The sequence below is a fragment of the Phocoena sinus genome, chromosome 9, assembly GCF_008692025.1.
Source record: "Phocoena sinus isolate mPhoSin1 chromosome 9, mPhoSin1.pri, whole genome shotgun sequence".
In the NCBI taxonomy this organism is placed as follows: Eukaryota; Metazoa; Chordata; class Mammalia; order Artiodactyla; family Phocoenidae; genus Phocoena; species Phocoena sinus.
Genome location: NC_045771.1, coordinates 46,113,210 through 46,136,987, shown reverse-complemented (window position 1 = coordinate 46,136,987; position 23,778 = coordinate 46,113,210). Strand labels below are relative to the sequence as shown.

Here is a 23,778-nt window from a genome sequence, read left to right as displayed (position 1 = left end):
GCTGTTACTGTTCTTAGGAGTTAGGCTGACGTAGTATCTGCACCTTGCTTTCAGATGTTATATTTTTTTTCCAGCAAAAAAAAAAAATGTGTGTGTTTGTGTGTATTTGGAGAGAGAGAGAAGGAGAAGTAGAGAGGGAAAGCAAATAAGGCAAAATATTAACAATTTGTCACTGGAAGTGAGGGGTATGTCAGTGTTATGGTCTCAATCCTTTCCATTTTCCTGTAGATTTAACACTTTTCAAAATAGAAAGGGCAAGTATGTATGGAACAAATAGGAAAAATGAAGAGTCAATAGGATCTATTTTTTGTCTCTCAGAAAAGATCATGAAGAATGTAATAGGGTCATAGTGGGTCACTATGGAATGGTGGCATCCGGGTGAGGTGACGGTACAGACACAAGGCTAGCCCAGGAGACACCGAGGAATCACCCCAACACAGCCCCTTCCTTGTTGTATATGGGCATCCTCGAGCCCTTTGACCTCCAAGGAACCAGTGGCTGTGACAGAAACAAGAGCTCATATATGTTTTCCAGTGGCACAGAAAGCAGCTTCGTTTGGTGTCATCCTGGTGGGCACTGGGAAGCCCATTCCTACCCTCCCTCACCAGATCCATCCTCCCCCACCCACGCTGTTGGACCTGGAATGCGCACGCCCACAGCCTGGCCGCATCTTCCCGCTCCATACCTTCCGGATGTTTTCTCGAAACTCACAGTTGCTTGATTACACCCACATCGTGAAGCTCAGTGTGACATTTCCGACAGGAGACTGCCCGACGTGGGTCCAGCTGCTACACATGGTTTTTCTATTTGTCCTGGAAAAAGCTCTAGATACCTTTGGTCAAAGCTCTTCCCGTTGACCGTGCTCCTTGGGACCATTGCTCGCCCACACGGTCCAGCAGGGGCTGCAGTCTGCAAGTCCCTGCACGTCCACCCTGCCAGGGATAGGTAACCTTGGCAGAAGGGAGTGGCCTGGAGAAGCAAGGACTCCAGGGGGGGTTTTGGAGGGCGTGTGCTTTCAGTCTCCTGCCTGTGTTATTTGCATTTAGATCCCTAGAAACCAAGGGAGTTAGAGCCTTGCCAAAGGGCTTCATTCCACTTCTGCAGAAGTTCCACTATTAAGGAGAAAAGAGAATGTGCTGCTTTGATTTTTCTTTTTTTTTTTCCTCCTTGCAAACTCACATGGAATATTGTTACCTCTTAAGGATCTGGGAAGGAATACTTGCCCTGTGCTAAAATTCTCAGTGTTCAGGTCCTGACTTCTTTGTGAGGTGGGTCCTGCGCTCCCCTGCTTTAGGGCTCATGGAAAGTTCCAGCACAGATTCCCCACCTTTGAGCAGCTGTGCTTATCCACATCCCAGCTCGCACTGAATACCCGCCCTGCTAGGCTCTCCACCTGAGAAACCCTCATTAGAGGCAGGGGTGGTAACCCCAGAGGGGTGGGGAGGAAAGGCTTCCACACTCTGGTTGGTACCCGGGGACCCTCGCACCTCATTTCAAGTGCAGACACTACCTGGAGAGGCACAGGGAGGCCACCTAGCTGGCCCAGGGACACATCTAATTTTAGCCCAGGGTGTGTGTGTCCTGACGGGGGCCTGCTCACCCATGGAAATTCCACAGCTCTCCGGTTTTATGTGTGTGAGTGGTGTAATGCTCAAAGTTTGCAAAGCTCAGTTGGGTTTAAAGCAACATTTCTTTCTCTTTTTTCTAAGAAATGCCCAGAAAACAATCAGTCCTCTGTGTTTTTGGTGTAAGTCAAAATTTCCTAGAGATTCCTTTTTTGTGTGTGTGATGGGGCAGCATGGGGTGGAAGAAAGGGGAGCTCCGTGAGCCAGTCTTGGCTGGACCTTTCTCTGTACGAACTTGGACAAGACAGTTACAGGGTGTCTGGGGTGGAGGAGACTTTGGGACATCTCTTGGTGGGTCGCTGGGAACTCATGGACCAGCCAAATAAAAAGAAAACAAAAGAACAAACTCCTTGGGTTCAGGTTCAGATCCAAGCGTTGTGAGCCTGAAACTTACACAGTTTGGGTGCCTCTTGAAGACAAAGAATATAAACTTACCTCGTTTTTGTAAATTTGACAAAAATAGAAGACCATGCCAACATGTGCTAGGGCCTCTTGGAAGGGCCTGTGCAAGGGAGGGTCCCTGAAGCTTAAGCCCCATTAACTTCATGGTAAATCAGACACTCTTCAGGTTGTTATTATTTTTCTGGCTAAGTAAGAACATTAAAACAATTTTGTAAAATTTAAATATAGATGTAATCTTGAAAGAAAAGTCCAACCTTTGAAATAAATAAATTAAGCCTCATGGAAGATTCACAGTATTGTATGGTCCCCATTTGGCCATGGATCTGTGTGCCACGGACTGGTTTGTGTTGGACGATTTTCGATTTTCTGAGCCTCAGTGTCTTCAGTTTTGAAAATAAGTCTAAATAGTCCCTTTGCTACCCCACACACAGGCTTTTTGTGAGAAATTAAAAACTGTGCTTTCAAAGTGCTTGGTAAAGTAGAAATAAACACCCAGATAAACAATTCCTATTGTAAGGACAAAACTTAGAACCCTTAGAATGTCACAGAGGAGACAGTGGAAACCCAGGGAAGGTGAAGATTCATCCATGTCTGCTTGGGGAAAGACAGGAGCTCCAGAAAAAAAGTTAAGTGTAGGCCTCCGCACCCTTTCTAAAAGTAAACGAACCCCAGTTGCTTTGTCTTCAAATCGGTATGAAGTTAACCTCGGACCCAGACAGTATTGTTTCAGACTTGCTGCTTATGGCTCTTTTATTAATGCTTATGCAGGGGAACGTTTTGTGAGTTTAAAATGAAAATATTTCTTCCCAGAAGTTGTTTTACGCCACCCTTTGTCATATTTTCCCAAACAGAACCTGAGTGGGTTTAATGTTTAATGGGACTTGGAAAAAGTCGGCCTCTCTTGTTGGGACAGCTCCTTCCCTGGATGCGTTGTGCTTTACTAAGACAGTAAAGAGCAGTCGTGGTGCCAAAAAGCAGTTTCTCCTAGCGGCTAAGTAAACATCTTCGCACAGCTTTCCAATCCACGATGGAAACCAGCGGCAACTCTTATGGAATGTCTTTCAGGCGCACGTTAGAACCTTCCCTTTTATAACTCCAAGTGTGACTTTAGACTTCCTGGGACCGGGCCAAGGTTGTAGAGGCAATCCTTTCCATCCTGCACTGTCACATGAGCCTCAGGGAGGGCGGGGCCGGGGGAATCTTTGTCTCCGAGGGAACCATCCTATTAGGCCCTCACTCCCCTGCCGGGAGCCCTAATCAGAGGCAGCCTTAGTGATCCCACCTGCTGGGTGTGCAGTCTGGGGCTCACACCAGGAGGGGGCGGGGCTCACGGCGTGGGCCCGTTACCACATCATGTCTCTCGCTCCGTCCCTGGTCACTGGGCTCATCCTGCATCTCACGATGGCTGGGCTTGGCTGAGCTACGCAGCCAAGTGCTGGTGGGCAGAGCAGAGGAGGCAAGACCAAGAGGGAGGAAGGTCGTGGGCTGGCAACATTGTGCTTGGTGAACTGCACAGTTCGGGTGAATGAGTGGTTACTCAGTGGATCTGTCCGCGTCCCAGAGGTGTACTCCATAGAGACCACTTGTCCTTCAAGAGGGTATTTTGCTTTTCCTGGAGCCACCTTTTCACCCCCTGTTGAGCAGTGCCTGCCTCTCAGCACCAGTTGCCACGTGGAGCTGAGCTCAGCCACACCCGGGAAACTGCAGGCTGAGAGAAGGGCAGAGCGATAGGAGCTGGAGGAGCCTCCAGTCCTGCCAGTGTGTATCCCTTACGGGAGGAGCGACCAGCCAGTCCCAGTGCATTCTGGGTCTTAAGGAAACACAGTCAGTGGCTCCAACGTCCAGCATGGGATAGATGAAAATGAGCTAAGGTGAGAGTCTGGAGCCTGACATTCTATTTCTGCTTTGCCCATGACCCAGGGGTTCTTGGTAGAAGCTCTGCCTTCCATTCCCACCCCTGACAGACTAGACAGTGTGGGTTAGCCCTTCCATCCCTTCCAGAGGGATGAGCCTTATCTAGGTGAACCCTGAGTACTCCTCAGCTTCCAGAGGGAGCATCCATTAAACACCAGATGTATACCAAGGCCTCGTGCCAAACTTCAATAACATGAAGGAAGGGCACAGCTGGTACAGTTTTGTTTTGCCACTTGTGTGCCCATGCAGGAACCCTCCCAGTCTGATAACTTGGTGACCGGGGTAAATTTCTTCTCTGTTCCTGAAATGTGCCAGAATCCAGCCCAACTCAGGGAAGGAGAAATGTTGGACTTGGTTTTGGATCTTGCTCTGGCTGCGCACACTTCTGGCCAAGGATGTTTTCCAAAGCCTGTGGGGAGGGGTGCCTACGGAAAGAGAGTTAAGCCGATAAATCATCACCCTCAAAGAACAATGGTTCAGGGGGCGAGAGTACAATGTGTGTTCTCTCCAGCTCGACAGGCTGAGCCGATTGCTTTTCCAGGAGGATGCAGGGCCATCAGGGACCCCTCCCCTCCCAGTCCGTTCTCACCGGATGATCCCTATCTTCGTCCAACCTTTGTCCAACCCGGATGAGAGAGTCTTGGCTGTGCAGCCCAATCCCCAATTAAAGTTTTTTGCTAGTTTCAGGAAGATCATGTATTTGGGCTGCATTGCTGAGGCAGATTGCCTTCACAGTACTCCAAGCAGAGCACTTTCTCACAGGAAGTCTCAGACTAGGCAGTTCCAGTCAGGTTTTCCACATCCTTAAGAGAAAGGAGAGAGGAAAACAAAAAGATTCCTTTTATATGTTGACGGTCAACAGCTGGAGAACTGGCAAGTGCCGGGTATAAAACTGAGATCTGTGCCCATGATGACTTCTTGATAACCCAGCCCTTAATGAGACCTCATGTTCTTTGACGGCTTAATTTTAAAAATGCCTGTGGATGTGACAGCCCAGGGAGGTGGAGCGCTTCCCGCGGCTGGGACTCGGATCGCCTCGGGCTGAGCACTGGGCGGTGGAGACACTGAAGGAGCCCCCTTCCTCCCTCCAGAGCGCAGTTTCCTCATCTGTAAAACCAAAGGTTATGGCAGGTGACTCCTGAGCGCCTTCCAGGTCTAACTCACCATGAATCTGTACCTCATCTTCATCTGGGGGAGCTTGGCTGAGCCTCTGCAGGAAGCCAAAGGGCAGGAAAGTTGAAATCTTTTCTTCTCTGGAGAATTTTTTTAAAACTTCTTTTTACATTAGTTTGCCGTCAGGGATCCACCTCACTAAGGCTTACCCCTCCCGAAGTTCAGTCTTTGATAAGAGCCTTTAATCACAAGGGTTGTGCAGAGTCACTGTTGGGAAGGCAGGGAAGGAACACGACACAGCACAGCCGTTCCTCCTAGGGCGCCTCCTCGGTGCCTGCCAAGCGCACAGATGGCCAAACAGCGCCTGCGGGTAGGCATGCGGTGGGCCCGAAGAGCTGAAACCCAAAATCACTGGAGGTGATGGCCGTTGCAGCTTCACAAAGATGATCCTGGTCAAAGGGAAGTTGAGACGTGAGGCAATCAGTCTATTGCCAGATGATGCCAGTCTTCTCTGGCACGAGCTGGACCTGCGGCTCATCTGTCCAGTTTCGGTATGTCCATTGACAACTGCACAGCCCTCTGCTTCATTACCATCGAACCTTCTTGTTTATTCCCAAAGGATGTGCTTTTTGAAGCAGGGTAGTAGAAAGAGTGGGGAACCTGGGTCAGGAAACCTGGACTCTGGCCCTGGGGTTGTCAGTTTCACTTGTCTCATTATACTGCCTCTAGCATATCTCTGGTATAGTTCTGAATCTCGTGAGATAATGGACATCCTCATCAGGCTACTGTCTCCAGTGGGGAAGCTTCCAAAGCTTCAGTTTTAGGATGCTCTGTAGGCTTCAAATATGTACATACCAAGTAAAGCAAAACCCTTCCCTTCCCTTGAGCTTGCTAAGTTTTTATTTTTTTAAATTTATATGAGTATTTTTATCAAATACTTTTTCTTCATCTATTGAGATTGTTTTACATATCTTCCGTCTTTTGGAGTACTTCTAGGTTTTCTAGGGAATTATTAGATTTTCTAATGTCAAAATATTCTTGCATACCTACTTGGTCAACATTTTTTTAAACTCACGGCTGATGAAGTGGTCTTTTATTTATTTATTTATTTATTTTTTGTGGCCTTTTATTTTAGTTCATAGTTTTGCACTTACGTTTACAAGTGTTAGGTTTTTGGAATCAAGGTTATACTTGCGTCATTAATCATCATCATCTCAGCTAACACATAGTAATTACTCTGTCGGATACTATTCTCGGCATTTGATATATTAACTTGTTGAATTCTCACCACAGACGTTTGAGGTAGGACTATTATTAACCATTTTACAGAGGTTCATGATGGCTAAATTTTCATGTTGAATCGCTCCTTTTGTTATTCTGCAACAAGTAGGTTTATCACTAAAAATGCTTTTCATCGGAGAGTTTATTTTTATCCGATAGCATTTAGCTACATTTGCATTTAAATGGTTGGCATACAAGTGATATATTTTTCCCCCATGCGTTATTGTTTTCCTTTGTGTCAGGTATCATGTGAAACAGCATACTGCTAATTTAAAAAATCAATCTGAGTGTGTCTGTCTTTTAACTGGCAAGTTTAATTTATTCACCTTTATTATAGTTACTGATATACTTGAATTCATTTGTCCTGTTATATTTTACACGTTGATCTTGCCGTACTTTTCCTTTCTTTTTTTTTTTAAAGATTTTTTTTTGATGTGGACCATTTTTAAAGTCTTTATTGAATTTGTTACAATATTGCTTCTGTTTTATGTCTTTTGGTTTTTTGGCTGTGAGCCATGTGGGATCTTGGCTCCCCGACCAGGAATCGAGCTTGTACCCCCTGCATTGGAAGGCGAAGTTTTAACCACTGGACCGCCAGGGAAGTCCCTTCCTTTCTTTTTCAACTTAACCATTTTAAAGTGAACAATCCAGTGGCATTTAGTGCATTCACAAATTTGTGTAACCACCACCTCTACCTAGTTCTAAGACATTTTCTTCTCTTCAAAGTAAAATCTCTTCCTATTAAGCAGTTTCTCCCCATTCCTCCCACTCCCAATCCCTGGAAACCACCAGTCCACAATATTTCACGTAAATGGAAACATATGTGACCTTTTGTCTCTGGCTTCTTTCACTTAACATAATATGTTTTTTGGTTTTGTTTTTTATAAATTCATTTATTTCATTTTATTTTTGGCTGCACTGGGTCTTCGTTGCTGCACGTGGGCTTTTCTCTAGTTGCGGTGAGCAGGGGCTACTCTTCGTTGCGGTGCGCGGGCTTCTCGTTGCAGTGGCTTCTGTTGTTGCAGAGCACGGGCTGTAGGCACACAGGCTTCAGTAGTTGTGGCACGTGGGCTCAGTAGTTGTGGCGCATGGGCTTAGTTGCTCTGCGGCATGTGGGATCTTCCCGGACCAGGGCTCGAACCCGTGTCCCCTGCAGTGGCAGGCAGATTCTTAACCAGTGTGCCACCAGGGAAGCCCTAACATAATGTTTTTGAGATTTATCCATGTTGTAGCATGTATCAGTACTTCAGTCTTTTTTATGGTGGATTGGTATTTCAATGTGTGATGTATAACATTTTGTTTATCCACTCATCCATTGGTGGACATTTGTGGTGTTTCCACCTTTTGGCTATTGAGAATAGTGCTGTTATGAAGGTGTGTCCCTTCATGTTTTCAGTTCTTTTGGCTATATACCTAGGAGTGGAATTGCAGGGCCATATGTTAATTCTATGTTTAACTTTTTGAGGAACCGCCAAACTGTTTTTCACAGTGGCACTTTCTTGTGAATTAACTGATACGTGTTCTTTTTTCTTCTGCTTTCTGATTTGGAAGTTATATACTATCTTTTTACTCTTTTAATGGTTACTCTTAAATTTTGATCATAGTTGACTTAAAGTTTTAAGTTTAATCACTATCTCTACCCCCTCAAAACATGCAAAGATTTTAGAAAGCTTTAATTCTGATCATTCCCCCTTCCCAGGTTCCCTGTTTATTGTTGTCTAGTATTATCCCTTTGTTTTTAACTTCCCCCAGATTAGTTGCTGTTGTTATTATTTTTATTGTCAGCTCTTCTTTAGGTTTATCTAAATGTTCACAGATTTCTTTTCTGCCGTTGCTTGCTGCATCCTGCTCTTTCTTTCTGGGTTCAGTTTTCTTCTCCTGAAGTAAGTCCCTTAGTCGTGCATTCAGTGAAGGTCTGTGATGGTAAACTTTTTTAGTCTTTGTCTGAAAATGTTTTCATTTTATCCTTACCTTTAATATTTTGAATACTAAAGATGTCTTTTGTTAAAGTAATTGTTGTTTATGGATAATCTATCTACCTTTTCTCTAAGATTTTTCTCATTGTCTTTGGTATTCTGGTAGTTTTAAGATGACATATCTAGGTGTGCATTTACTTTCATGTGTATCATTTGAGACTTATTATGTTTCTCTGAGGATTCATGTCTGGTGGGTTCTTAGCAATTATCTTTTCAATAATCTCCTTTCTCACATTCTCTTTATTCTTTCCTTCTGGAACTCCTTTTAGATGTATATTGGACTTAAAATTTTTTCCCTCCATGTCTCTTATTTGTTCTTTCATGTATTTCGTCTCTCTTCTGATGGAGTTGCATTCTTCACTGTATCTAACCTCCTTTTTTAAGTTTGCCGGAAGTTTCCCCCGACTTTAAAAAAGTTCTAACCCATAGAAAAGTTGAAAGCATCGTACGTGAAACCTACCTTCTGCAATTCTAAGATTTTTTTTGCACTTGTTTTCTCTCTCTTTCTTTCTCTCTCCTCTTTTTCCCTCCCCCACATTTTTGATGACTGATTGAAAGTAAAATTCAGATATCATGGCATTTCACCCCTAAATATTTCCGCTTGATCTCCTAAGGACAAGAACATAACCACAGCACCATTATCACATCCAAGAAATCTCACATTGACTCAATGACATCGGCTAACATAAAGCCCACAATCAAATCTCTCCCAAATGGCTCCAAAGCGCTCTTTGAGACTTTAGTTTTCCAACCCAGGATCCATTTAAGGTTCACTCATATTTGGTTGCAATGTCTCTCTAGTCTCTTTTTTACTCTCAAACAATTTCCCTCCTTTTTCAGTTTTTCATGATGGATGTAGGCTTGGTGTCTCATAGAATGACCACATTCTAGATATATCTGTTTCATTATTGGGTTTATGTCAGACAGTTTTTGGCGAGGACAATACATATGCGATGTGATGTACTTCCCAGTACATCACATCAGGGGCACGGTAATGTCAGTTTGTTTTATTTTTGGTGATGCTAAGTTGGGTCAGTCCGTTAGGGTTTTGCCAATCTCTCCGTTATTGGAATTAATAAGGAACCTGTAACTCTCAGACCATACGAATATCCTGTGAAACCTTTTAGCCCATGGTTTGAACATCCATTGGCGATCTTTTCCCATATTAGGAATTTATAAAATCGCGATTTTCTAACTTTTCTCGTTTTATCATTCCTTTTCCGTTTATTAGTTGACAGTCTTTTACAGAGAAGAGCTTTCTGTTATCTATCCCTGCCCTCCTTCCTCCTCTAGTAGCAGACTCGTGGATTTAAAAAATATGTATTTGATATGCTATTTTCCGTCACCATCATTATATGCCCCAGAGTTTTCTTATTTCCGTGACTGTATTTGCTTTTCAGAGTTGCCCATTCTTTTCTCAGAGTGTCTGTTTCTTTTCGCCTGATTTCCATTCCTTTCTTAAAAAGTTCCCCTACTCTCTCTAATTACAGCCTCTTTTAGATTGCTGTTCTATTATCTCAAGTTCTTAGGAATCCTACTTACTGTGTCAGTTGGCTTTCACTTACGGTGGATCGTTTTCTCACATACTTAACAGTTTTTTGTTTTGAGCATATTTTCAGTGGGACTTAAAAAAAAAAACAGCTCTCCCTCCCCTGGGGAATCTTGTGTGACCTGCTCTGTAGAAGTGCCCCTCCAGATGATTTTACGTGGCTTGAGTTAAGGTGTGCTGGCATATCACTGGCTCGGGAAAATTTTATGTAAATTTCTTATGTTCTGGTTTCTTGTGCTGTATGCGTGGGGTCAATTCACACTGGCTTCAGTGTTTCCATCAAATAGAATATATAGTAAGTGATCAATATCTTTCTTCTCATGGAATATCTTTCTTTTGTAATCATAGCTAATTTAGCCAAGTATCCAGTACCAAAGACAGAGGAAGGAGCATCTCCTTGTCTGATTTTAATGCTGAGAGCTGGTGAACTATTCTGAGTGTTGGGTATGTAAGCAGTTGAGCATCTTCAAGAATAACGGGACCCAGGCACGTCAGTCCTCTCAGAGCCCCTGCACCTGGTCATGTTCCACAGCGAGTGGTCTTGCTCAGGCTTTCCCCAAGGTACACATGAGGCACCTGATACCCACAGAGGTAGGTGACTTGCCCAAGGTCACTCAAGAGTCGGGGGGATCAGAGGCAAGAACTCTGGTCTCTGAGTGGCTCTTTCTACCTACCCGAAACCCAGTTATCCAGGGATTGAGTCCTGGCCCTACGTAGCCCCCGACACCTGCGATGCCCTGGCCCTTGCCCCTCCCTTGGGGGCACGAAGAGGAGCTTGGCTGGGAGGTGGAGACCTCAGACCCAGCAGGCAAGCGCGTGTTTACAGCCTGGCTCCCGAGGATTTATTAGATGCGTACTTTGACACATGCCTCCAGGTTATATGCACAATCGCATTTTTAAAAAGTGTTTTGAATCCTTGATTTATCTTTTTGTCATTGTTTTTCATAATAGCTTTCACTCAAAGGCAAGAACATGCTTTTAAACTGACCTTTTAAACTTTGTAATGCTTATGCCACAAAGGGACACATAAAAGGAACAATAGGGCATTCCCTAAGTGTGAGCATTACTGAAGTCTCCTCTGGTGAAGAGATCTATGGGAAACGGCACAAAGCATCTGAGCTGGGCTCTCGCAGCTGATGGATGGCCTCAGGGTGGACGTCTCATGACCGGGAAGAGGCCCAGCTGTACCCTACACAGCAGGAACATCATCCCCGCCCTCTCCTCACTGCTCGTGGCCATCCGCGTGCCCCTGCGGCTTTGCCCTTGGGAGCCAAGGGGACAACTTGGGAGGTTTGGACTTTGTCTCCTGGTCCACAGGAAGCCATGGAGGGTTCTGGGTAGGGAAAGGAAGCATAAAGTAGAAAAAAGAGCAACACAGAGCATTTGGAGCCAGGGGCCTGGGTTTGAGCCCTGGCTCCGGCGCTTCTAAGCTGTGTGACCCGTGTGAGTCACCTAGCTTGTGTGAGGGTCACTCTGGTATTGGCACCCATGTATGGAGCAGTGGCTAGGTGCTGGGCACGCAGGATACAGAGGCAGTCAAGGGAACCTCACAGTCCTTTGTTCCTCCGTGATTGTTTCTCTTACTGTGTGTATGTTTCCCATGGCTGCTACAACAAATTACCACAGTTCAGTGACTTAAAACAACATGAATGTATTATCTCACTGTTCTGGAAGACTGAAGTCTGAAATCAGTTCCACTGGGCTGCAGTCAGGGTGTTGGCAGGGCCCGTCCTTTAACAACTGGAATCTGTTTCCTTACCTTTTTCAGCTTCTAGTGACCACCCGCATTTCTTGGCTTGAGGCCCCTTCTTCTGTCCTCAAAGTGCATCACTTCAACCTCCGTTTCCATCGTCATCCTACCTCTCTTCTTCTGTGTCAGATCTCCTTCTGCCTCCCTCCTATAGGGACACTTGTGATTAGGTCGCCCCCACCCGGATAATCCAGGCTACTTTCTTCCACTTCAAGATCTTTAACTTAATCTCATTTGCAAAGTTCTTTTTGCCATATAAGGTACCATTTTCCATTTCCAGGGATTAGGATGCAGGTATCTTTGGGGACCATTATCCAGCCTACCACAGCATGTCATAGTGCAATTTATGTCTGTTTATTGTACGCAACTGGGTCTCCCTGGGGCAGGGAGACAGCCCTGCTGGACAGCTGCCTCATGTTTGCTAAGTGAGTGAAGAAATGAATGAATGCATGCTTTGCATTTGAGAGGAAGGTAACATTCCAACGGGGCTGGAGAGGATGAGTGTGAGCTTGCCAAGCGATATTCTAGGTGGAGTGAACAGCTTGTGAAACGGTGTGGAGGCGTGGGCTGAGAAGTTAGCGTGGAGGACATGCAGGTGGAGTGGGAGAGTGCAGAGGGAGGTGATGCTGGGGTGGGTGGTAGGTAGCTAGGCCACAGGCAGCGCGGAGGACACACTAATGGGCTTGGGTTTTGTCTTATGGTTGCTGCCATTATCTTCGGAGTCATTGCTTAGGTTCCGATCCCTGTGCTGCCACTTATATGCTGTGTAACTCTGGGGAAATTACTGGACCTCTCTGAGACTCAGTGCCCTGACTACTTCCTAAGGCTCTTTTGAGGAGCAGATGACTTTTGATGCTTACAAAGCACCTAACACAGTGCCTGCAACAGTCAAAGGAATCAGAAAGTATTTGCCGCTATAATTGCCATCATTTTTTATAAATAGGATGTCTCTTGTTGATGACGATGTTGGGGAACCTTTGAAGAATTTCAGCCAGGCCGTGGCATGGTCAGATTTGCTTTCTAGAAAGATGCCTTTGACACTCGTGTGAAGATGTGGGGACCAGCACGGGGTGGGGCATCACACGGGGGGTCAGGAAACCAGTTAGGGGGCTGTGAGAATGATCTGGGTGAGGGACGAAGAGGCAGAGAGCAGAGGTGGGTCCGAGAGAGATGTTGTTGCCATCAGGGTGTTCCAGAGATGTCTTTTCTGCTGATGTTCCCAGCTCAGAATGGTGCAAGATGGCTTTTAGAGACCATCTAGCACCTGCGCCTCAGTCCTTGCTTTTCAGACACCTTGCCTTAGTCTCTGGGTGAAATAGTGACACAGGGGATAGAAGGGATGGGACTCAGGTCCTCGGCTTTAGTGGCAGTGAGGACAGGGGTGGGGCGAGGTGTGGCTGGTTGGTGGAGGCTTCTGATGAAAGCACACTCCTTATTGCTGGGCCCTGGGGAGGGGGGCACAGTGTCTGTGTGCCCCCCCGCTCCCCTCTACATCCTCCCGCTGCCCCTCCGTGCCTTAGCTCCCCTTTTCAGCTTGTTCTCTCACCATTCCCCGCAAGAACACTTGCAGAATCCTGGTAGCCTAGGGGCGTAGGAATTTTGTGGCTCTGAGTTGAGGAAAATGGGCTCAGCTGCGTGGGGGAGGATGAGGGGCTGCCTGGGAGGCGGGTGGAGGAGCTCTGTGTTCCAGCGCCAGAGGAAGAAACCCGGAGTCTAGAGCAGGACGTGCTCAGGGATTCGGTACTGCGCGTCCTCCGTGGTCTTCCACTCACGCCCCTTCATACATCTTCAGGAGGAAGCCAATTCAATAGAACCTACTGTGGCAAGATTATGATTGTTACTTCAATCATATCTGAGCCTGCAAGGATGTTGGAGGAAAATATATTTCAATGCCACGTTCAAAAGAGCTGTCATTTTTAACATTGTAAATGGATTTTTCAAGGGGGTGATGTAATGTTGTTATTTTCAATACATTCTTTTTAAAAAATGATTTGACTTCAGTTCAGATCGATGCATGCTGGAGGGAAAAAAGATCCAAAGAGAGCTGAAATACAGGTGGGCCATTTAAAGAAAGCTCTGTGTGCACATCTCTGAATTTACAAGTCAGGATCACAGTATGTATTCTTTGGTGCATTCTTGAGGTTTCTGATAAATGGCTGCTGATAGCTTTACAAGAAAGCTGGGAGAAAGGAGACAAACAAAAAAATGAGATAAGAAAATCTGTGCAGTGATTGCAGGAACGTGATGTGTGTGTGTGCGCGCACATGCACGGGTGAATGTGTTTCCCAGCAGTATTACAGTGGCATCAGCAAATTAGCTTGCATTCGGTTCTCGGGAAGTGTCAAACTACAGGGTCCATCGACCTATATTCTCTTATGGGGCATTGACATTTCCTTTTTTTATTTCTAGGAGTAATCAGTTGCCAGCATCCAATAAGGTCGACGGTGAGCTCGCTGTGCTGCAGCTTGGTGGGTACCACTGGGGCCTCTGTGCTGTGCCCGTCAGGGCCCAGGGGGTGTTCATTTGGTCTGCCTGGGAGGTAATGGGTGGTAGCGCTCTCTGCTGGCCTGGGGGTGCGTCTCCTTTCTTCCCACCTGACCTCAGGAAGGAGGGGCTGGCCCGATGAGTAGAGCAGGCTTCTCTCTTTTTTGGTTGATGTCCAAATCCGTCTTCCACTGCCTGTCTCTCCCGAGGAAGTCCTTATAAGAAGTCTGGACATTTCTACATCCACACTGGGAGAGAGGGGGCAGAAAAGCCTTTTCTGCATTTGCAGGTTCTTTTAGGGTTACTCAGAACCTATAGAAGTCTCGAGAAGACAGTGCTCAGTCAAAATATTAGTCTATCTCTGCCTGGAGAAGCCTGTCCTTTAAACACCTTCCCCCACGTATCACTGAGGTGTAAAACACAAATTGTGAGGCGCATCAGTGCACAAACCTTTAGTGTTCAGCTCAGTGCCCTTTCACGTGTGTATACATCTGTGTACCTCCTCTGCAAGATCTAGATAAGAACATGTCCATCCACTCTTTCGTTTTGAAGCCATCTTTTTTTTTTTTCTCTCTCTTTCTGGAATTCTCTACTCCCCAAAGACTGATGTGTTTGCAGGACTTGGCAAAAGCCAAGAATAGAATAAAGGAGGACAACCAAGGACCAAACATGAAAGGACGAGGCTTGAGTGCCACTGACCTTTGCTCTCCTCCTGGAAGCCAGCAATTTACCTGTTGGACCATTTTGGCGTACAGGAGCTGAGAGCTGCTCACACCCTTTTCGTCTCCTTTTAAGCACCCCCTCTAATATGAAGGAGGAAAGCAGCTCGCCCTTTAGAAGTGACTTGTGTGAGACATGCTGGCAGTTTGCTTTGATGAAGTTGAAAGGCAGGGGCAGGCCTCCGAATGATGGAGGCAGGGGTTTGTTTATTCTGCTTAGTTCTTCTCAGAGGTAAGAGGAGTTCCTCAGAGGTTTGTTTTTTGTTTTATTTTTGTCTGCGTTGGGTCTTCGTTGCTGCGCACAGGCTTTCTCTAGTTGCGGCGAGCGGGGGGCTACTCTTTGTTGCACTGCGCGGGCTTCTCATTGCGGTGGCTTCTCTTGTTGCGGAGAAGCCACGGGCTCTAGGCGCGCGGGCTTCAGTAGTTGTGGCGCACGGACTCAGTAGTTATGGCTCACAGGCTCTAGAGTGCAGGCTCAGTAGTTGTGGCTCGCGGGCTTAGTTGCTCCGTGGCATGTGGGATCTTCCTGGACCAGGGCTTGAACCCGTGTCCCCTGCATTGGCTGCACCACCAGGGAAGCCCCCTCAGAGTTTTAATCATCAGAAATGGCTGGTGGGATCATTTGGCCCACCCAGGAAGGGGCAGATTTCACTGGGCACACGGCTGTGCAGAATGAAGGCCGGAGCCGGGAAGGGCTGGCATCTGAAGCCTTTCTGTGAAGCGCTTTAAGATTTTCTAATGAAAGCCACTCCTGTTTGGACATAAAGTTCCCGGCCTTGGGACCCCAGAGGGCTTCTATTGGGAGGAAGGCTTTTAGCGATTCTCTCAGAACCAAGCTGTTTGAAGTGTGTGTGCCTTTTCCGGAGGGAGGCCGACCCCTCTTTGCTGGTGGCTCAGCTGACGATTTAGAGAAGAAGACGGAGATAAAAGATAAGAGGGCGTGCAACCCAGTCACCCAGAGAAAGGTGAAGAGTAGTTTGGGGTGGGGGGTCAGAAACAAGGAATAGCATTCCCTTCCCCATCCCAACTCATCTTTCTTTGGTTCAAGTCAGCAAACTTTGGTTAGCATTACATGCCTGGGCACATACAGGGCTGTCAAAGGCACTTTTCATCGCTGTGATGAAAAGTGGCCTTGCCTTCTTGGAGGGTGGGGCTGGGTGAGACGAAGGAATAGAGGTGACCCCTGATAGCAACACACAAAGTGGATGACCAGCAGCTCCTCACTGCTTCAGGAGGTGAGTAGGCCAAGACTGTGGTGGGTTCCAGAAGTTTCCATAGTGAGGTGGCATTTAGACTGGGCTTGACGGATGAGCAAGGTCTTGTCAAGCAGAGATGTGAGGCGAACGATGTTTGAGGCCATCTCTGGATGTGCGTGGAGGATGGATTTTAGGGGCAGGAGTCTGCACGTTTGGGAGACTGGTGAGGGTCTCTTGGAATAGTTCCAGAGAAGAGGTGCCTGGGGCCCTGTTCTATCTGGGGAAATCCTATGGGTATTTCAAGACCCTGATCAAATATTTACTTCTTGTGGGAAGCTTCCCTGACCGTTTAAGGCAGAATTATTTGCCTCTCCCCCTCTGCTCTTATAACCTTTGCACCCATCTCCATTTTAGCACTAACGTCGTGTTCTTCGGCAGTGAGCTCCTGGAAGGCAGGGGTGGTGTTTTCACCATCTCTGGACCTCCTCCGACCCACATAACCAGTGGCACGTCATGCGTGCTCAGTAAAGTGCTTGATGAACAAATAGAAAAATGACAACACATTCCTGTAACAGTGGGGAGAGAAGGGGGGCAGCGTATGAGGGTTCTGGAGGCGGTATATATAATCTGGAGGCTGGAGCAGCGTGGCGTGTGGGAGAGGGTTGAGGTTTTGGCCTGGGTCCCTGGTGGAGGGTTGGGGAGATGGAGTCTTATCAAAATGGAAGCCTGGAAGGCTTCTGTGCTGAGAACCCTGAGTCCGGGGCATTGGGGCACTTCCAGGAGAAGATGTCTTGCAGTTAGTGTGAAGTACTGGGTGGGAACTTGGAAAAAGAGATATACGGGCCTCTATTAAGTACTACCAAGTATATGTATATGTTTTCCTCCAAAGGGTAAATAAAATGGTATGGGAAACAAAATCCCTTGCTTCTTTTCAACCAGGCATTTACACCAGGGCCTTAAAAATAGCATTTTCAAGCCACTGGCGTTTGCAGCTGGTTTTATCTGATTGGCCAACATGTCATGCTGGAGTGCTTTGTTTTCCTTTGCACGGCCATCCCGCCACATCTGGACCTGCCTCATGGTCCTGAACCGGCTCCCTGCACAGGCGCCAGCTGCCTCCTGGCAGAAGCCGAGGGAGGCTGCCTGTTCCTGGGGGCTCCATCAGTCAGCCCCCTTTGGGCCCCCAGCCTCCAGCCTCAGACTTAGTTCATGGGGCTCAAACAGAGCGTGTTTCAGCCCTGGTTCCCTTCAGGACAGCCTTAGACTAAACAGAAGCCTCCAAATACGCTTAAATCCTGCCCACTCTGGGCCTCCAGGAAACGGTCTGGCTGAGGCATCACAAGGACCCTTCAGGGCCTGGCAGAATCACTCAGTTACTCTCCCCCTCTGTTCTGGCCCTCAGATGCCTAGGATTGGATTAATCACACATCTCTGTTGCTTAATTAACATTCTCAGTATTGACCTTTGCAGAGCCTGCTCATGGGCCTCCCTCTTGCCTTTCCTTCCTGATTTCCCTTTAGCCTCATGCTACACTCCCATGAGCCTTGTCTCTGTAAGCAGCCACTCTCACGTATTTAGTGGTTTCTTTCTGCTTGTGTGTGCTCTTGCAAAAATCCTTAGTGTTGTTTTGTGTGCATGTGTTTATAATGGATGTAAATCGTGTTGTGTTACACATCCCATTTGCTTTCTTACTCTCTCTACCCAGAGCCATGTTTTCAACACCCGTGCGTGTTGCTGGGTGAACATCTGGTCTTTATTTCAGGTGTTTTTGTAAGACCATGGTCACAGGGTGGCTTTTTTAGAGACCCTAACTAAGAAAGGTTCTCATTTAAATTCCAGACTTGTTTAAAAATTTTGTTTCACCCTGAAGGTAAAATCTGTCTCCATCTCAGTGGACCGAGCCTCGTGCTGTGCCTGGTCCTCCTCCAGGGGAGAAAAGGAGGCTGTAGAATAAGATTTATGGCACGTGTTCTGGGGATGTTGGCCTTTGCACACCGTCTCAGAAGATGCGGGGCGGGGACTGTGACGTTTCTGTAGTCCCAGATGCACAGAATTATGGCAGGCAATGTTGGTTTCTATACAGCGTGGCGTGCTTTTTAAATAAGCATTTAATCTTGGGGAAAGGGGGATGGAAAAAGTCTCCAGAGGCTCTCTGGAGACCGGCCTGCCCAGCTTTGCCAGCATCGTTGCCTTGGGCTGTTTTCACTTGGGTCCTGCATCTGAGGGTTCTGGTAGATGCTGCGGCAGTGCGTATGGTGGCGAGAGGGAGCCTCACTGGCTGGGAAGGCACAGGCTGATGCTGACAACACCCACGCTGGGACCCTCTCTGGGCCTCAGTCACCCCAGCTATGAGAATGTGACTTAGTTTCCCTTCTGGCTGGAGGTCCAGGGAGGTCTGACTGGCAGGATGGCCGAACAATTAGGAGTTGGCCTGGGTTTATGTTCTATCTCTGCAACTTGCCATCTGTGTGACTTTTGGTCAGTTACTTAACTTCTCTAAGCTTCAGTTTCCTCATCTTTAGATGGGATGATGATACTCTCTCGTGGAAGCTGTTCTGGGGCTTAGATGATAAAACACAGATGGTAAGTAAATGAAAACCATGATAGTGATAATCTATTATAACTATTATTATTCTCGCAGGAAGGGCGGCACTTTCTTGCCTAATTCCGCCCTCTTCATGTTTGTCTTCAGGGGGACAGATCTGTGGGTCACGCCCACCTTTCGTAAGAATTGTGTCTGAGCCAAGCTCTTCTGGGCCTGACTCGCAGCTTAGGCCTAGGCCCTTGTTTCTGCATGTCCACGAGCAGAGCTTTCTAGCGGACTGATAGCCAGGTCCCATCTGCCAGCATCCTGGGACCAGCGTGGGGTGACACGGAGCAAGGGCTCTCACTCTGCCTTTCTCCTTCTGATGAAGGCTTGGGAGCCTCAGCAGGGACAGGGGGTGGGTGGTGGAGGAGCCCTCCTCTCATTCCAGCCACCTCAAGACTCATCAGTGTCCTGAGTGTTAAACGGCTTCCTAGTCTGTTCTCTGTGAGTCATAACAAGGAGCTCACGTGGCCACGGTTGTCTTTCAGAGGATGTGGAGGATGAATTCCTAAGGGAAGAAGTCATCCTGTCTCCAGTGCCATCGATACTCAAGCTGCAAGTAGAGTCAAAGCCCATCGACCTCTCAGTGGCAAAGGTGGGTGTCAGTTGAAAAGTGCCAGGTGATGTGTCTGGATTTGAGTTGGTGTGAATTGAAGGCATCTGGGTTTGAGTTGGTGTGGATGAGGTGATTTTCTTTTTTTTTTTTTTTTTTTGTGGTACGCGGGCCTCTCACTGCCATGGCCTCTCCTGTTGCGGAGCACAGGCTCCGGACGCGCAGGGCCAGCGGCCATGGCTCACGGGCCCAGCTGCCCCGCGGCATGTGGGATCTTCCCGGACCGGGGCACGAACCCGTGTCCCCCGCATCGGCAGGCGGACTCCCAACCACTGCACCACCAGGGAAGCCCGATGAGGTGATTTTCATCTCTCTGGCTCCATTCATCCTGTTATAATCTCTCAGTCACTGTTAAAATGGAAATTTGCATGTGATGTGGAAGAAAACCTGAACGGAGAGTCAGGAAAACAAGGGCCTAGTCCTGGCATCTCCCTCTCCTTCTCTGAGACAAGAGGTGAGGATACAACCTCCTCCCATTCACACATTCCGGAATCCAGCTTTTCTGTTGGTCCAGAGCTCTGCTTCACCATGTCCGCAACCAGTAACTCCAGGGTTGCGACGGGAACGGGATAACTGTCCTCATTAGCTTGACTGTGCTCCCGCACTGGTCCCCTGAGCTGGGCTCAGGCTGGGCTGCAGTGAGGGAAGGACAGGGAAGTGTTACCGATTCCTCAGCACCACCTGGGTTCACACCAGTGACCTCCTGGAGTCACAGGACGTCGGGAGCCGGTTCCTGGCCTCAGCAGCCTCCTCTGTGGGGATGTCCTGGATTCCTCACCATCTCTGCTGCCATAGGGCCTCGCCCTTCTCCGTGGCCAGTGGTTCCTGCGGGATGGAATGCTGCCCCTGCTGTCCTCCACTGGCTTTTCAGCCGGGGTCCAGGAGGGAAAAATAAAACTCCTGGGGACACAGCTGACCCTGTTCTCTTCCTGCTTACCAAGTATTTACTCGGCACGCAGATGAAAAGTCAAAGGTTTTTCTAGAGGTTTTGTCCCTCCCCATCCTTCTCCTCCTTTTCCCTTCCTTCTTTTGAAACCACAGGGAGAGGGTCAGACACAGCTAAGTAGCCCCAGGCCTGGGAGTAAGAGCTCTGGTTGTCTGTAGCCACAGGGCTGATTCTTTGCAGTGGGTACCGCTATTTGGTGAAGGGTCCTCAGAGGCCTCTAAAGACCACGCAGTAGTAGCATCTCCAAAAGCAGCTGAAAAAAACCGAGGCCCACACAGAGAAAGGAGGACCCAGGACACGTGGTGTTCACAGCCACAGCAAGCAGGACCCAGGTTTCCAGGCTCGTAACCCTGTGACCTGGCAACCATACTGTGCCTAGCTGGGAGCTGTCATTCTGTGATTGAGAGAATAGACACGGGCTTCAGCCGGAAAACTCAAGGTCCTATCGTTTCTAGGCCCTTGGGAAACTCAGTCCAAATACATCGATGATCGTAGTTGGTGCAAGAAGGGGAACCAAGCCCTGACAGATGAATTTACCCACCCCTCTCTCCTGTGTGCCACTAGCCCACATGTGATGACGTGTAGGCAGACGCTCTGTCACAGAGATTTTCCTTGTACTTAGTGAAAAGAAAAAAAAGAACCGATTCTAGAGGGAAACGTGAGTCTGTAGGAAAGATATGACCTGCAAAGAGACGGTCTGAGCGGGTAGTGACAGAATCCACGTGCTGGCCCTTCAGATACTCCCGGATGTAGAATCATGGCGGAGAGAGAAGAGGCAGCCGGCGTGGGGAAGGGGCAAGTGGAGATGAGGCTCTGCTTTCCCATCCACGGGCTGGTCAGTGGGGAGGGGTTGGCACTTTCTGGGGCTCTGGAGGGTGAGGCTTGGGTTGATGGGAGATCCGTATCAGCCAGCAGTTTTGAGAACACAGAGCTGTGAAGAAATGGAGGGGCTGCCTTGGGAAGTGGTGGGAACCCTCTTCACTTGGTGGTTGGAGTGTTCAAGCCAAGTTTATGGGGGGACCACTCTCGGGTGATGTTGCAGAGGAGATCCTTACATGTGGGAAGGGGTTGTACCAGTGTGGGGTTGGCAAACTTTTTCTGTAAAGGGCTACTACGTAGTGTATTTTTGCCTCTCGGTGGCATCCACGCAGCTCTGCCATTGTAATGTAAAAGAAAACACAGACAATATGTAAACACGTGGGCATTACTGTGTTTCAATAAAACTTTATTTACAAAGCAAGTGGAGGGTCGGATTTGGCGTATGGGTCACAGTTTGTCAGAGCACCAGTTCTCAAACTTGGCTGTACGTTGGAATCACCTGGGGAGCTTTTAATAGTACAGATACCAGCGTCCGACGCCCAGGGGTTCTGCTTTAGTTGGCCCGGCACGGGGCCTGAGTGTCAGGATTGTTCAGGGCTCTGTAGGTAATTATAACGTGCGGTCAAGAACCTCCCAGGTCTTTTGTAAAACTAAAATTTTGTGTATCAAGGAACTTCTAAGGAAGCTCAAAAGATTTTGGCCTGGGTCAGCACAGGCTGGTAAGGTTTACAGATACTCCAGAGGTAAGACCCTGAGGGTCCATTTTCTCTGTCCTCAAATATGAGAAGAATGGGTTTGCAAAATAAAAAGAAAACAGATTACCCTGCTGGAAAACAGACTACCCTGCTAGAACTCAAGACCAGCTCCCGTGGGAATGCGAACACCCAGCAGTGTACTGTTGTTTGCTTTTAAAACAACCGATACAATTCTCTCTTCTTTTGACAGGACATAAAGACCATTCTGTTTGGTTCCAGCTTTTGCTGTTTCAACGAAGAATGGAAACTTCAGAATTTTTCCTTTAACGACTCAGCATCATTAAGATACGGCATCGTGCAGAACAAGGCAGGTTGTTTTTAAGTGCCCCCGGGGACCCTGCTGTGGGCCCATCATGGACAGGGGCACACGTCCCCCAGTTTGGTAAATCCTGTGGGTGTTGCCTGCGCCAGCCCCTCATTTGCTGAGTTGTCACCCAGGGCAGGAACTTCACGTGTGGCTGGCAGAGCAGAGCGGGGCAACATGACCGCTGCCGTGAGGGGTGCGTGATGCCGGAGGGGACAGGGAGCAGGAGGGGGCCTGTGTCCGCTCAGGGGTACCAGAGAGGGTCCTTAAGCTGAGTACTGAGAGACGATTTTGCAGGTAGAGCTGGAGAAAGGATACTGGAGGCAGAGGGCAGCATGAACAAAGGGAGGCCGTGTGAAAATACAGGGACTGCAGGAAGGGGCAAAAGTACCAAGCGTGAGGACCAGAAGTGTGCGGGGAGGATATGATATAAGACAGGGAAATGGAGGTAGATTGTGGCAGGATTTGAACATGGCTTATACACAGTTGCCAAGACACACATTTTCAGGGCCAGAAGATAGCTGTAAAATCCGGCAGCTTATCCCGGTTCCGTTTCTCAAGCCCCAGGAGCCTCCCCCTGCCCCACACTGCCTGAGGAAGAACCCCAAGACCACCCACTTCTGCCCCTAACTTGGCCAAGTCAGCACATCTTCTTGCACCCCGAGTTCAAGGGCACCCACGGCCCCTGCTCTGACAGTCCTTGTACTTGTTGATGCCTACAGGGGTGAGCTCCTCAAGGAGCCCTCTCCCTCCAAGTCACACCTACTAGGTGCTGAGGCAGGCCACTGGCCGGGGAACAAGACTGCTTACACAAGCGGAGGCTGCCCAAGGGGCTCGCTTCTGGCTGAGATGGTCAGGGAAGCCTTCCTGGAGGAGGAGGCCTTTAGGATGGGCCTTGAAGGCTGGGTAGACAATTGACACCGTCAGCCTGTGGACACGGAAACATGTCTCTGGATGCCTGGACACCCGTGGTGACAGCCGCTGACGGGTTGTGAAGAGTCACTTTCCCCCCATCACACACCACAGACTTTGCTCCTTCCTCTAGCGATGGGCACCTGGGCCTCTGTCACCCCCTCTCTGTGACTCAGGGTCAGCACTTCACAGAAGTAGTCACCACGCAGGAGACCCCTGTTTGAGGCTCTGTAACCTGTTGGAGGAGGCTGGTTCCGGAGGAACAGGTGGCCCTGCCCTGGGTCCGTTCTTACAGGCACTGACGCGCGTCCTTCTTTGCAGGGTGGTCCCTGTGGGGTTCTGGCAGCTGTCCAAGGCTGTGTCCTACAGAAACTCCTGTTTGAAGGAGATAGCGGAGCTGACTGTGCTCGGTAAGTCAGCGCTCATTCTGGCAATAGCTTCTCTTCCCAAGGCTTCTCCTCACTGTCCAGAAAAAATAAGCAAGGAAATGTGTGTTTGTTCCCTGATATTTCCCGTCTTCTGGAAAGGGGAAACGGTGGCTGGCTAACAGGGCCAGCGCTGACCAGTTTAAATGACCTGCATGCCATTTGTTTCTAAGAGCAGGGAGGCTTGTTAAGTCCTGTGCCACATGGGAAGTGGCAGTTGGAACAGCACTGAAACTCAGGCCACCCCCTCCTCAGGAGTGGAGCACAGCAACCACCAAATCCCATCTACACCCAGGTCAGCCTGCTGACCCCTCCACTGAGCCCAGGTCTCCCCTCCCTCCCCTCGTTCCCCCACCTCTGCTCACAGCCATCTCCACACGGTCCAGCCAGACCTGCAGGATACAGTTT

General features: G+C 48.3%; 1 protein-coding gene across 3 annotated transcripts in view; it reads left to right on the top strand.

The window, feature by feature from the left end:
• The window catches only part of MINDY4 (MINDY lysine 48 deubiquitinase 4), a 116,977-nt gene that overhangs the window by 42,040 nt on the left and 51,159 nt on the right, over nucleotides 1-23,778 (top strand). For all 3 annotated transcript variants that reach the window (XR_004351555.1, XM_032644034.1, XM_032644035.1), the window contains exons 6-9: nucleotides 14,020-14,078; nucleotides 19,085-19,191; nucleotides 21,920-22,036; nucleotides 23,267-23,355. Coding sequence is in view for 2 of the 3 variants with exons in the window: in XM_032644034.1 (XP_032499925.1) it covers nucleotides 14,020-14,078; nucleotides 19,085-19,191; nucleotides 21,920-22,036; nucleotides 23,267-23,355 (372 nt within the window). In the remaining variant the exon portion in view is untranslated. The remainder of the gene's footprint in view (nucleotides 1-14,019; nucleotides 14,079-19,084; nucleotides 19,192-21,919; nucleotides 22,037-23,266; nucleotides 23,356-23,778) is intronic.